General features: G+C 39.4%; 1 protein-coding gene across 1 annotated transcript in view; it reads right to left on the bottom strand.

Annotated features, from left to right (window-relative positions):
* The window catches only part of SYNRG (synergin gamma), a 55,016-nt gene continuing 39,515 nt past the window's right edge, over positions 1-15,501 (bottom strand). Inside the window, exons 15-22 of the mRNA XM_024195398.3 lie at positions 14,557-15,156; positions 14,001-14,164; positions 12,415-12,468; positions 11,520-11,616; positions 10,042-10,190; positions 6,070-6,180; positions 5,542-5,577; positions 1-4,206 (exon numbers count right to left, since the gene is read on the bottom strand). Of these exons, the coding sequence (XP_024051166.2) occupies positions 4,075-4,206; positions 5,542-5,577; positions 6,070-6,180; positions 10,042-10,190; positions 11,520-11,616; positions 12,415-12,468; positions 14,001-14,164; positions 14,557-15,156 (1,343 nt within the window). The 3' untranslated portion in view covers positions 1-4,074. The remainder of the gene's footprint in view (positions 4,207-5,541; positions 5,578-6,069; positions 6,181-10,041; positions 10,191-11,519; positions 11,617-12,414; positions 12,469-14,000; positions 14,165-14,556; positions 15,157-15,501) is intronic.

Genomic DNA, 15,501 nt, shown 5'->3' with positions numbered 1-15,501 from the left:
TAAATAAAGAGTTCTTTATTGAGATCAACATTTCATTGAGATGCAACAAAGTATTTATAAACCGTTGCAAGATTACGTGAAGTAAATCATATATTAAAAGGTAAAGTAATAAAAACTATTCTTACCAGGTTTAAAATATCAGCAACTACTCCAGCACATCACAAATTAAAAGAAGAGGATTCACTGCTATACTAATCACAAAGCCATCTACACAAAAGAGAAATGTATATTCACCCAAATGCGGGAAGAAACACAACTATTACATTTATATTTGAACATTGAGAATCAGAATTAAATAAAGGCCCAGAAAGCAAAAGATATTTAAGAAAAAGTAGTTGTACAATAGCAGCTTTTATTGAAAAGGCATCCTTTTTGTTCCAGGTCTCGTTAATTTAACATGTAACTAATTAGGAAAGAGTGTATTTCTTGGGTTTTCACAAGCTTCCTTTTCTTAGGCTGCACTTCATCGTAATTTCACATTTACTACATGGTTTTCCAAGAAAGAGCTACTCAATTTAGTTCAAAATCAACTTAAATAAAAACAAACTGCGGCTGGGGCTGAAAATTCACTGGAATGTTCAAGTGCAGAATGTAATAATTAACATGTAACAAATAAAAAAAACTTTATAACAAAGAGGTCAGAAAGATTGCTGGGGTATTTAAAAATTCACATGACAACCAATTTCTCAAGAGAGATCTTGGTACAGTTTGATTTGTCCCTAATGCCTATAAGTACTGGAAGGAAAGATTACTTTAGTATATTTCAACTGAGAAAATTAGACAAACTACACCGTTAGGAACCTAAGGAGTACAATATAGAAAAAAAATTAAATTAACCAAGAAAATAACCTGTTAAAAATCAAGACACACACAAAACACAAATAAAAATAATTTTCCTTAGGCAATCCCAAGGCAAATCCAAAGAATATGTACATTAAAAATATTCACTTTCACAAATTTTGATAATGAAACAGAAGACATCCAAAAAGAAATTCATTTACAGTTCTAAAACACCATAGGCCAAGACAAAAAGTCGTGTGCGTTAACCTACGCTCAATTAAAGCAAGGGAAAGTGGTCCGATACAATCCAGTGTAGAAAATATTGTAACCTTGGATACAGTTTCCAAGGACACCGGGCCCTTGGCTAACAGTATAATAGCTCAGAAGCGGAATGCAACACTGAGTCGTTTTAATGACTAGGATATGTAAGTGGAATGATCCTTCTTGTGCAATGCCCTTATCGGTGGTATCTAAAGTAAAACATTCACGTCATGAGAACCCTTTGAAGGTGTTTAGAAAAATGCCTTTTGCTTGACATGATCACTTTAACATTGCCTGCCGCTTTCCCATTCTGTACAGAGCAGGGGACTACTCCAATAAGCTCTACTGTAATTATACTCGTAAATGCCCTTTCCCCCTATTTATGTGCCAAAGACATGCTGGATACTTCTAGCAGAGATAACGTATTTGCTTAACAAGCCGGTACATTAAAAAAGAACGTAATTAGAATCGACTTTTGCCACAGTGCAATGACCAGTACCGCATTTGGAATACAAGTTTGCTGTAGAGTTGCCACACTGTAGCTACTTTAGCTTGGGCCATGCTCTTAAAACTCATAGGAGGGGTGAAAAAAGAAGAAGAGCCGTGGAAGAAGCCCATGCTAATAAAAAGCTTCCCTTGTCCCAATACAGCATTTATGCAAGCTATTGCCTTGATTCAGCAGAGTACTTAAGCATGCAAATAGTGCCATTGCTTTCAGAGGTACAAATCATGTGTTTACAGTTAGGCGTTTGCTTAAGTCCTTCGCTAATCGGGCCCTAAGGGTCCGATCCTATAATAATAATTTTAATAATTAATAATTTTATAATAATAATCATCCTGCTAACTTACCATTGTATGTCCTATACTAGTCAGTGGGTCTACTTGCAATAGTAAGCACATGGCATGGCAAGAAGTGTATTATCAAGGTGAAGCAAGAAATATTTGACGAGGGAGACAATTCTCGTGTCAAAGAGCTGTTCTGAGGTCTATTGCACTTATACAACACAACTAGTAAGTAAAATAGTGGCCAGTCAATCAGAAATCAGCTTGCTTTGATAAACTTTGCACAGCAGAAGGTGGGTGCTGACTGTTATTGAAAAGCTGCCACTTGATTAGCTTGGGTCTGATACCAGGAGGCGCAGTATGTTACTTATTAGATGAATAAGCAGGTTTCTGAGACTACGAAGATCTATTTTAAATTTAACTTATGTAAACAAGGGTCATTCACCTAGTATTCTTATTAGCCAAGATCTCTTTCATATGGTGTATATTAATCTGTGAATAGAACTAACCTTTTATACAAACCATCATTTTTATCCCCTATGCAATTTTGTTCACAGGAAATCAAAACCACAGGTCACTATTAGCTATTTACTTAGAACAGAGACAAGGCTTGCTTTGACAGCTGATGACACCTTGGAAAGAAGGAAGCTTCTCTCAAGGTCTGTTTGAGAAACTAAATCAATGAACGATGAAATCATCAGTTATACCGAGGAAACAAACAGCAACTCTTGCTTCCCTCACAGAGTCAAAACTAAGAGGCCATATAGTGGAAAGGCCATTTTGAAACAAAAGCACATTTCCATTGGATTAAAAATTCTGTAAAGCAATTAGTAATTCAGAAGTTCAAGCATTGTTACATTCTTTCTGAACTGGGAAGTTGTCTTCACAGCAAACGTATTTTATTTTTGTATTCTGCACTGTCACCTTGATGTTGTATCTAAAGAAAGAATCCTATACATCTAGATTTGTGAGTAACATTATGTGATAGCCTGATACATTAATCACTTACTGTCCAGACAGCAGCGCTGGCCATAAAGCACCCATGTATTTCGCATTTGTGCAGTCTGCTGGGAAATCTCGAATTCCAGTGTGAAAAAGCTAATATCTGTCTGAACTATGAACTCAAAGGCAACCAGTGCCATCAGTTCTGGGAGTCTGCGAAAGAGCGAGCCTTGATGGACAATATTAAATTGCATGAGATCTGCATAGGAGTCCCATCAAGAAAAGCATATTTATACACCACAAATGTGTAGTGAAATATACAGGAGTGGGCATTTGATATTAGTGTGGTATGATTTTCAACATGATGTGCAGCAACTTAGTTATATGATTACAAAATAAAGGGCAGAGGGCTAAATGCATAATACCTCATTTTGAAAGTATAGCCCTTTATGTCTGCAGTTGTAGGACAAGTCCAATAGAGGGGTAAAAAGGTTTGTCTAGTATTTACATCAAAGTAGAAGAGACTGCAGGTTTTAAAATCCAGCTGCCTGTACTGAAGCCTAAAGATATGGTACGAAAAATTTAGATACAATGATTTTTATCCCAGTTTTTTCTCCCAATACTAACCCACTAAATGTATGAATAAAATATATTCTGTAATTCAGAACAATAATTCTATAAATAAACAATGGCTCATTGCAACCTAACAATCCAATTCCTTCTAGATCAATAACTTACTTCTCCTTGAACATTACTGTCACTTCTTGTGCATTGTAATACTGTAGGAGCAAATATCTAAGAAAAAACACCACTCTGGGTTCATATATTAAAATTAGAGGAAAGAATAGTTAGCAAATACACATTTCACGCATTTGGTTAAGGGGCCATTTCAGTTTACACACACACAGCCTAGTATTTCATCTCTTTCTTGAAACGATAAGACCTATTCCACCTCATGCGTCAATTTACCTTGATTACCACAGTGAGTTGCTACATCTCAAAAAGTGCTAACCCATTTCAGCTTGAGAGAGAGATTGAAATGCCATGTTTTATGGCACAGTGCAAAACTCTCTGATTATTTCTGAAAACCTCAATGATGGCTTGAACCTTCCAGTGAAATTCTTCACGGGGAACTCGTATGAGAGAGTGGTTTTGACCCATTGTAGTACAGAAGAAATGCAGAAATGAACATTTCACTACTCTAACCACTGCCCAAAAAAGCCTTCAGTGTTTATTCCCCTACATCACCACCATCAAGACCATGTCTTGTCATTGACTGACGTGATCCCTCCTTCAGTGCAAGTCCTTTCAAAGCAGGTCTGGCAAAATGAGGCCTGGAGGTTTCGGCTCCACACAGTTGATCCAGAAGTTTGCACAGCTTGCATGGTACTGGTGTCCTCCATAAGCCAGTTTGAAATGATCCGTTTCTGAATTAAAAGCCTAGAATAACAAAAATTGAAACAAGTGTGACAGTCCCATCTGCTCAGTGATGCAAGAGCTAAAGAGGAGATCAGATATCTGTGGATGTGTTTACACTAAGAAGGCACCTCGACCCTGTCACTCTATAGACACCATCCTCAATTGCAGAAATGGACCAAATGGCAAGCAAAATTTCATTTTGGTCTGCAAGAATTTCTGAAGGGAGACCACATCCCCAACTGCAACGGCTAAAGCTGTAAGCTTCAGTCACTACACCAGGTTTTAGTAGTGGACATGTACTGAATGGTTTGATTAGTATTACATTTGACCTCAAACCTGGGAGTTGATCCAACTGGCTGCATGCATCTTTCACTAATTATCTTCTATAGGTAGGAAATAGTACACTGTACTGTACCGCAGAGATAACTTGTTTGGACAGCCCATAACTATAGCATTTCAAATTATTTCATTCACTGGGCCAAATTGCTCCGTGATTTAAGGGGTTGCAACTCCTCTGATCCCAAAGTTGCGCCTGCTTACTGCAGGTCCAGGTTCAGTTTGGTCCAGTGTCTTCTGTTACTGAGCAGCTACTTTATAAGAAAAGCTTTTTGAATAAAGAGTGAAAAATCTATAAACAAGATGAAGACTATCTGATGGGGTTTGATGTAGTTGTTGCTAGTAGGAGATAGTGCTTAGATGTCTGAGTAAACAACAACAACAAAAAGCAGTTATAGGGCTTATTTTACATAAGCTCTTTTGGGGAAAAGATAATTTTTTTTCCCGTTCAACAACAGAACAGCTAGCAGCTTTTCATTGTAATTCCCTATTGCAAGGCTCTCTTGAAGAGCTCAGAGTTACCTTCTGGAATACTGCTGAAAATATATTTGTTTAAAAAAAAAAAATAAAAAGAACCTGCAAAACATTTTTACTCTGGATTTCTAAACCCACGATAGCCTTTGTGTTATCCCAAAGCAATAGCTGGAGCATCACTTTGTAAGACAACAAAAGGTCAAGATTATCTCACACGAAAGCGACAGTTCTCCTTCCACAACAAGAAACCAGGAAGCTGTAGCTGTTCAGAAACTCACCACAGTGAATTATCTACCACACCACAAAAGTAGTACAAAAACAAGAAGTTATTCACGATATACTGGCATGCAGACAACACAAGGGGGAGGATTCGAGCATGTGTTAGTTGATCAAATTGGATGTTACAGTCACAGAAATGACTATAAGAAAAGGATTCATGATTGGTACAATTGAGAATGACCACGGAAGGCTGGTCACAAGTCTTGCCTTCCATGATCATAATTAAGAGGATGAATCTATAAAGAGTATCATTTTACTCATTCGTACTTTTCTAGGATGCTCTTCCACTGGTTTCTCTTCTTTCTGAAATAATGTTGAAACCAAAAGATCAACAAAACTCCTGATGTATATTAATTGGTCGGCTATTAATCGCTCTCTGTTCTGGGGTCCCTCCTCCCCACATTGAAGGCAATGACCCCCTCCTGGCTTCACAGGCACAGGTACATTTTATAAGGAAAATTCATTACAAGCTTTTTTTTTTTAAATAATCTCCGCTTCCAAGTCTGTTCCCCATGCTGCCCTTTATAAATGGATTTAACACCTCAGCCTTTATACACAACTGTCACCAGTTACATCTCTCCCATGCCTGTTGAGCGGTGTGTGGGTGTGGGTGAGCGAGTGAGTGAGAGAGAATCTTCCAGATGATGTGGTAGTAACAACGTTTGAGCCCTGCCTACAATACAGATTCCACCTTTCCTACTATCGGTGGTAAATTACAGCCAGGACGTTTGTTAGCATAGACTAGGCATAGATGGAGAGTTAAAGTAGTAAATGCAAAATGGGTTTGGCACTTACTTTACTTCTAGAATCCACATTCAAGAGGCACACCCCACAGGCGAGATCTTGGGCATTTTTAATTCCAGGACGCAGCATACAAGAAGAGAAATCCAATGAGTTTTCATCTGGCTACAGAAATAACGAGATAGTTGGGTTTAGGCAATTTCAATGACTGGGAAAAAAATTCACACGCATTATGACAAATTACTGGTGTGGCTGCTGTGGAGGGGCATGAAGCCAAACAAAGTCACAGGGCAAAGATAACATACTACACATGCCCATAAATTGATGCCCACTTTAATCAAAGCCATTAGCATATTTTCAAACTTACTATGTAATCTCCATGGACATTAATTTACCACATTCAAGCACTTGAAAAAGGATTAGATAACAGAGGAGAGAATATTTGAGTTCTATGTTTCCACTTCAAAAGGGACCACGCTTCTGAAACCAGAGCACAAGTGGCTGCTGCTGTACAATTCTTGCATACCAAAGAGAGGGCTGAGCTATACACAGGTAGGCAACAAATTATTTGCAGTTATAAAGATGCCATGGGATAAATTACCATTGAGGCTAGTGCAGCTTCTAGATCGGCAACTAGGGTTAACCAGATCAGTTTATCACTCACAATTTTGCACTAACGTCTAACCATAGCAGGGCAGTTAATAGTCAAGGATTTTCCTGTATCTGGAATGAGGGCATATCAGTACACAGCTAAATCTTAATGGCTGGCCAAACCAGGCAACAATTAAGAGGGCTAATTGTTTTATTTTGTATATTAGTTTATGTTATAGAAAGGAGTGTGAGGACAACTGTGTGTCTAAGCAGAAAAGAGATCTCAGTATGTATTATAGCTTTCCTGAGGCACAGTTTTACATTTAGGCGACAAGAGAAATGGTCAGTGCAATTTTGCATTTGGGTGGTGTATAAACACTGAAGCTCGTTTGAAGGATCGTTGTAACGTGTAATGTTTAAACACTCAAAAGCAATGCATAGAAATACAAATGCAAGAGGCTTTTAAAAATTCTGGGTGATCATAAAACAGATGCGTCTAGGTATTCTAATCACGATCCCATAGCTGAACAATTTAAGAAATAATTGGAATCTTGAAAAAAACCTTTAATCTTTGAGTAGATCAATCAAATGAATAAAGGCACTCTAATATTTGTTTATCAAATGCACGAGTGAGCAAATGAGAAGGTCATATTGTAATTTGCAATGAAAAACCATAAGCCTATGCATAAAATTACCTTGTAACAAAATTAATCCTTTAAATGATAAAATTAACCTTTTCAAGCACATGCCTGTGAGCTAAAGGACTCATACGTACTTAATTGGCACTTCTGCTCCATTTGGAATCCATGATTGTAATTTTACAGGAAGGTATGTGCCATACATTAGGTACCAAACAGACCCATTATCTGCTTTTTAAAACAAAACCAAAGCCAGTCATTTGCTATTGGTTTAAAACTTAAAAAATATGAGTGTAGATGTTGTGGAGATGTGCTGCAATACTCTGATCCTCCCAAGTCAAAAACCCTACTAGCATGTTTGAAACTAGTCCTTATCAAATAGCAAGAAAGCTGTGTTTTGGGGAATTAACTGTATTTGGCTATGCTAGTAAATGACTGGTTAAGGACCAATATATGGGTTGGGAATTGTATACTGAAGTCAGATGTTTAAAACAAAAAAAACCCTTGATTGTAACTCAGGATGAAATTTCACAATTGTCAGTAGGGAGTGAGGTTGGTGGGTCAGGGAGGGAAGGATGGAAGAAAGGAGAGAGAAAAAAATGTGAATAATTTATTCTAGCCCTCCCTCAACCCCAACAGAAAAACCACACAATTGCCTAAGCCTCATAGAGCAGATTTTCTTCAGGTCCTGGCTTCAGTGGTAGAATTTTCTGATGTAAACTGCCTCTCTTTGCAGTAAGATCCTCCCTGAGTGAAACCATTTCGCAAACCTAGTAAACACGTTTTTCCTTGCCCACCAGAGGCAAGAGTTTTCCCCACATGCGCTCTGCTCACCAATCATAGCATTTTGCTACATGAGGGCAAAGTTGTGACAAAACTGAATACAGAAACATGAAAGCTGCCGACAGGAGCATGTGCACAGGGATGCACCACACCAGCCAAAGATTCTTAACAGTTTAGGAGTGATGGTTTCTTTTTACATCATGACCAGATAGCAAGGCAGTGACACAGTTCTATACATCTTTGTTGCCTTTAACTGGGGAAAAAGACTTGCCTACCAAACAATTACTAGTTGTATACTGTACTAAGGCCAGACTGTGACATTCTCACTCACATCGAAGAGTAGCTTACTCCATGAGTAGTCCCACTGACGTCAATCGGACTACTAGTGGAATAAGGTTCTACAGTGTGAAAGAAAGGGAATCACAATCTGGCCACTAATTACGAATACTCTGAAGTACTTACTAATATATAAATACTTAATACACCCAATTTAAATATGAAAGAATCCTGCATGAATGTTAAGACATCTTTTACATTCGAAACAGCATTTTTGATGACAACTATCTACCTTGAGAGGAGAATGCTCATCACAGTAGTACCTAGGTGTCCACCGATACCTCAACCTGTCCTAAAACTGAGCAACAATATTTTGATGTTATCAATTGTTGCATTAGATAAAGCCAGTCAGAATCTGACAAGGTTTTATTAAGATCTGTTTGCCACCAATATGTGGTACTGATGAGGTGGGAGAGAGGAGATGTCCATTATTTGTAGTCTCCATTTTTCAGGGACTGTAAAAAGTTTTATTTCAAGTGAAAAGCCAGCATACCAGATCTCACCTTGCAACTACTTCTCGATAAAAGCAACAGTAGGATTTTTAATATGCATGATTACTCTGCATGCAGGGATCTGTGAATTAAGTATGCAGTGATACGAGAGAGTATTGTGGAAATGATGCATTTATTAATGCTGGACATGATGCATTGGTCTTAATCTAAGGATTAAAGGCTCCTTCACTATGCACTGAGTTCAAAACCACCATTCCAGTGGGTCATGTCAATGTCCCCCAAATTAATGATTCCCCCAAAATGCGCTACGCCATTATTGTGGTTAAGTGCCTGCCAAAAAAATCCATTATATACCTGTACCCATCTCTCTATTCTACACCAACGTTATTTAATTGCAACCAAAGATGATGGTTGAAAATGGAAAAAGCTTAATGGAAAGTTAGAATTTTCTTGCCTTCTATTTTTAAATTTTCCTCTCTCTCCCTGCCCCCTCATCACAAAAGGATTCTCCTTCAGCCTGAGCCCCAAGTAGCTCTTTCTTTACCCCATTACCTCTAAATTCCCTGCAAGCGTGGATGCCCCTTCTTCTCAAATCACCAGCCATCTAAAAACTACATAGAACCAGTCTTCATATGGTATCAACAGCGCTCTCCCAACTGGCTACCCAGGAAGCTGAGAGAGAAGAGAAGCACTTCCTCTTCCACCCCAGAGCTCATGAGTTGCATCTGGCCATGGCAGTTCCAGCCAGAGGAGGGAAAGAGCTCAAAACAAGCATTATTATTTAGTCTGCAGCATTGGCCAAAATGGGCTAGGCACCTTCCAAAACCAGAGCAAGACACACAGTCCTTACTTGGAAGATCTTGCAGTCTAGTCAGTCTCCTGCAGAGCAACGCAGAGCACTAGAACTAGGGAAGCTCACTGCTGGAGTGTCATGAAGGCACTTATTTTTCCTTTCTAGATTCATGTTTGTCTAATTTAAATCACATTATGAGAGGATATATCGTCAAAATCATTAGGAAATGAGGCAACCCCACCACCTTGCGCACACACAGTATTTTTCACCTGAAGAGCTCAAACCGATTCACAAAGTTGCCGGTTACCCTCATTTTACAAATGGAGAAAATAAGGAACAGGGAGTTTAAGTGACTCCTCAAGGTGTCATAATACATAACCATACATAACGCTCCATCCTCTGTAACAAAAAGGCAGCTTAATTATGGCCTTACCGTTAAAGCTGCAAGTGACATGAAGCTTATTAGGTTGTTCCATACTTTATCGATGTCCTTTAGCAGCTGTTGGAGTTTCTCACTACACACTGCGGTGGCCTTGATACCCAGTTCAACTCGTTTTGTTACTCTATAGACCTCAACAACCCCTGTCAAAATTAGAGTGGTGAATTATAGGCAAGTTGCTAACTCCCAAGCAGAGCACACTAGAGATTCCCAAAACTGAGACTCAGAAAGAGCACCTAATAGACATTGCACACATTTTGAGAAACATCTGTGACCACCTTAATCTGTTTCAAAATTACTGTGTTATACAATAACTCCTCACTTAAAGTTGTCCTGGTTAACATTGTTATGTTGCTGATCAATTAGAGAACATCCTAGTTTAAAGTTGCACAATGCTCCCTTATAATGCGGTTTGGCAGCTGCCTGCTTTGTCCACGGCTTGCAGAAAGAGCAGCCTGTTGGAGCTAACTGGTCGGGGCTTGGAACCAGGGTGGACCGGCAGCCCCCCATCAGCTCCCTGCTCCCTTAAGTTCCCTGTGCACTCCCCTAAGTTCCCTGTATGGCAGTTGCCCAGCAGGCTATCAATTGCCAGCAGTTCAGCTGTCCCTCCCCCCACTGCCATGTGCTGCTCCTGCCCTCTGCCTTGGTGCTACTCCCCGGAGCCTCCTGCTTTCTGTGCCGGGGGGGACGTGGGGGGGCAGGAGAGAAGAGAGGGGCTAATGGCAGGGTGTGTCCCCCCCCATGCCCCCTGCTTACCCCATTTCCATAGAACCGGGGGGGCGGGGCGGGAAGGGGGACGGACACGACAGGGCTCAGGACAGAGGGAGCTTGCTGGCAGCAGGGGCTGTCTCAACTTGCTGATCTACTTAAAAAGGCAATGTACTTAAGACTGGTGCCAGTGTACTTAAAGGGGCAATGCGCATCTCTCTCTCTCTCACACACACACAGGGTGTGTGTCTCTGTCTGCCATGCTGTCTCCCCCCTCCCTCCATTTGTGCTGCCTTGTAGAGTGTGAGGCTACATTAACAACGTGTTAACCCTTGAGGGCTCAGCCGAGTGCTAGTTCATCATTTAGCAGTAAAAACAACAAGGAGTCTTGTGGCACCTTAAAGACTAACAAATTTATTAGTGTATATATATATACACACACACACATACACACACACACCACACATACATAGTCTTTTGTCTGCTGAAAAAAATTTCCCTGGAACCCAACCCCCCCTATTTACATTAATTCTTATGGGGAAATTGGATTCGCTTAACATCATTTTGCCTAAAGTAGCATTTTTCAGGAACATAACTACAATGTTAAGCGAGGAGTTACTGTACTCATTTGGCTAAAGAGTTACTCATCATTCCAGTTTGGAAATTCATTAACCTAAAGACACCATTTGGAAACAACTAATAACATCCTCTTATTTTAAATGGGGGAACACTTAATGTAAGAGACATAATAAAATGAAACATACCTAATAAATATTCCATGCCTTGTGCCGACTGGATTACTTCAGTGCAAACAGACGAACTACTGATTCCATTTAGGGTATCATTTGCCTTCTTAATGACCTATCAGAAAGGATGCTGGTAACACCATCAGTTTATTTACCTTAAAGTAACTTTTACAAACAAAATTTCAAAAAAGAGAAACTGCAGTACTAAAGAGAGATTAATGCAATTAGCAGGAGAGTTGGTATAGTCCCATCACATGGGTTTAATTTGTTCTTGCTTATAACTATATACAGATCAGGGTAGAAGAGTGGCCATGTTTAGAATTCAACTCATCCTCATTTAACTGTTCTTTTTGCTGATGGAAATGCAAGCATGTGTTCAGGAATTTTGTTTAAAAATGATGTTTGGCAACGTTTACTATCCATCAATCCAACAAAACAACACTTCAAGGAGGAGAACTATTGTAGCTGAAAACATAAGGGCCTAAGATACCAAAAGTGACTAGTGATCTTGGGTGCCCAACTTGAGACATCTTAAAGGGGCCTGCTTTTCTGAAAGTGCTGAGCCTCTGCCCTCTGAAAATCAGGCCCCTATAAGATGTCTTCTATGTCTCAAGTTGGGCTGCCAAAAACTGAAGCACCCAAATTAACTAGTCACTTGAAAATTTAGGCAATGGCTAAATTAACTGTAAGTAACAAAGAGCAAGATACTAGCTTTATTTGATAAGGTGACATATCTGGTTAGATTAAGTATGTGCTTATATAAGTTATTTGTTTTCTATTGACACATCAATTTTTAAATCACAATTCATACAAGTCCATGCATATCCTGTCCAGATGCTCAGAGTCTGAAATAGTATATCAGGTGGTATGCACGGAAAAGAGGAGGTAATTTTGGTAGAGGTTACACACTTACTTGCAGGGCACTTTCCAAACATCTCTGCCACTCATATGCATACCTCTCGCTTTCCTATTTGAAAAGAAAAGGATAGTCTGAATTCTGTTCCTAAACTCTTTATAGTTTATTATACTTCAGTTGAATGGGCATAGAAAAGATTCTGTCTCTCCTTGCATGTAATCTATTTGCAGACCAACCATAAATGTGATTTTCCTGTATTAATTTCTCATTTTGGTCCAGTGTTCATACAAAACAGCAGACTGTCACTTAAGGTTATGAAGGATGGATTTGGGAAAAAATATTTTGCATCTTTTTCCACACAAGCAGGACAACCAATAGAAAGTAAATATTCTCTTTGTATCTTAACTGCAACATTTGATCCACAGGAGCTATAAGACAAATTGAAAATAATGAAAGAAGAAATCAGAATTGGTGAAAGCTCCAATTGCAAGTGCCTACCATAGCTGCATAGGTCACAGGGCTGCATATTTGTTACTGAGATGTGGAAGAATGGGATCCAACTTTTATAGAGTGCTTTACATTTTCAAAGCACTTTACAACCAATTCTTTACACAGGTGAGTGCAGTAAGTAAATACAGTATGGACAGACACTAAGAGTCTAAGTGATTTCCCAAAGCCAATGGATCCAGGGCCAACACTGGGATTACATTTTAGGAATTACTGGTTTCCAGACACAGCCTTAGACCACTTGATCACAGTGACTCAAATGATTTCAAGAGATGTGTCTAAAACACATCATGTTTCTACCTAAAAATAAGGAAGCTGGACATTGTATGTTTGATTAAAGATATTTATGACTGTGGAAATTAAATCTTAAATCGCAGTGTTGCATGAGAAGTTACATAAATTGATTTTCCTCTCAAATCAACCTAGTGAAGCTTAATGTGTCACAGAGGTGATGTGAGTCATCAAAAAGAAGTGGACCAACTGTGGTGCTCTAAATATCCATTTACTGGCAGACCTCATGAAGCCATTCTTTTTACAGAAGATTATTTCTATGCTGTCTTGGAACCCTGCTCAGAAAAAGAGGAGCTGTCCAAATAAATTGGGGAACAAAAGGAATAAAGGCACCTTTCCAAACATATGCATTTATAGGCTTCACACAGTAAACAACTATATGAAGCATCCCCTACCCCCAATATTGTAATACACCACAGTTCATCTGGCTAATTATCCTTTAAATGCATCTTACCAATTCCTCACAGTTTAGAACAGCTTTGTTTGTTATACATGTGCGTCTAGTCAAGTGCAGGGATGTGCCACAGAAGTATAACCAATATACCACCTTGACTCTACCTATTACTGAAATTGGGTAGCTGGCATGAATGTTTTAAACAACAATGTATTATTTATTATTCCTAAAGCATCATACACGTGGCATGGAGCTTTATAGACAGCAAGCAAGAAATCTCCTTCTCCCGCAGCTTATAGTCCAAGGGCCCAAACCTGCGTGGAACTGAGCACCCCTTTCAGGAACATGACCCAAACTGTAAATCTAACTATAATCTCAAACAGCTGGAAGTTGGGATATTTTTAATATTGCATTGGTCCATGCCTTACTCGCTTTCCAGGCAATTCCTTACCTCTACCTCCCCAGTTAGATCTTTATATTTGTCTCTGATGACAGGCAAAGCAGGCTTCTCACTCAAAGTATTTGAGCGATCTCTAAACGGTTGCTCCAAAGCTGGTGAAGGAGAGGAACGGCTTATTTCTCTGTCACCCAGACTCAAGCTCCTTTTGTGACACCCTATAAGAAATATTACAAGCTAATTATTTACAGCAATAGAAAAGCCCTTAAAATTAGCATAGTGCTGCACTGACAGCCCAGGAGAATGAAGTTCTCTGTTCGCTTAGCATATAAAACAGCAGTGCAACCTTCCCCAGGCAAGGTGATGAGACTACAGTTCAACCTTCAAGCCCATTCAATGCTTAGACTACTTGCAATGTATAAAACAAAAAATACTTAACTGTAAAAGAGCGTGATCCAAATCCCTCTGGAGTCAATGGAAAGACTCACATTGATTTCAATGGGCTTTGGGCTCTGGCTCCAAAGAGAAATCTCTCATTTAACCATTGATGGAAGTAGCACAATATGCAGATAGGAGCATATATGCGGTGAACCACCCTGAACATGCTCACCTTGTACAGAGAGGTCAAAGGTAGCAAGCTCACTCTTGATCATTTCTTCACTAGATTTCATCTTGCCTTGCGAAGTTGCCACCAAGAAGTCAAATTTGCTGATTTTTGGCTTTTCGCTTTGGAATTCTCCGAAGTCATCCATGCATTCTTTTGCCATTTCAGATAAGATACCATTGGTATCTAAGTCAACCTCTGGGCTTGCGTCAACTGTTGCTGACTCCTTCGCTTCTGACAAAGGTCTTGAGAACTCTCCAAAGCCTTCAATCTCATCATCACTTTGACAGCTGGACCTGGGACCAGGATCTTTAAAGTTCGCGAAGGCTGCAAATTTAACATCCTGTAGAACATCCTCAGTAGAAAAGGTTGTCACTTTGGAAACTGTTGTCATGGTAATGTTTTCTGAACTGCCAAACAAAGTCTCCTTCTTCTGAAGAACTGAAGTAGCTGAAGAGGCTCCACTTCCTGAAGAAAGGACAAAGGAAGAGAGCTTCCTGCTCTGATGAATGTCTTCTGTGTCAGACCAGTCATAGCTTGCAAGGCTGCTTACTGTGGAGCCACTGTTATAGTTTCCAAAGGGAGCACATTTTAAGTCATCTATATCTGAGAGAGAAACAAGAACGCACAATTACAGACTCTCCCAAGGTCAAGCAGAACTCCCTACACTGTACATAAATGATAGCCACTTGTTGTAAATCTCCAAGATCCATAAGAATAGGTGTATTGGGTTTGCACTGGTGTAACAATTAAATATGAGATTTAATCTAGACCTTGCACGAAAAATAACCTTAAAAATTGCTATGTACAGAGCTATAAATTATCTCTACTTATATTAAGTGTAAAACCTTGACTTCCTGAACATTAGGTATCAGAGGGGTAGCCGTGTTAGTCTGTATCCACAAAAACAACGAGGAGTCCGGTGGCAGCTTAAAGACTAACAGATTTATT

The sequence above is a fragment of the Terrapene carolina genome, unplaced genomic scaffold, assembly GCF_002925995.2.
Source record: "Terrapene carolina triunguis isolate 2854851 unplaced genomic scaffold, T_m_triunguis-2.0 Scaffold231, whole genome shotgun sequence".
NCBI classification, from domain to species: domain Eukaryota; kingdom Metazoa; phylum Chordata; order Testudines; family Emydidae; genus Terrapene; species Terrapene triunguis.
The sequence above is the reverse complement of the archived record's forward strand: the minus strand, read 5'-3'. Positions and strand labels throughout refer to the sequence as shown.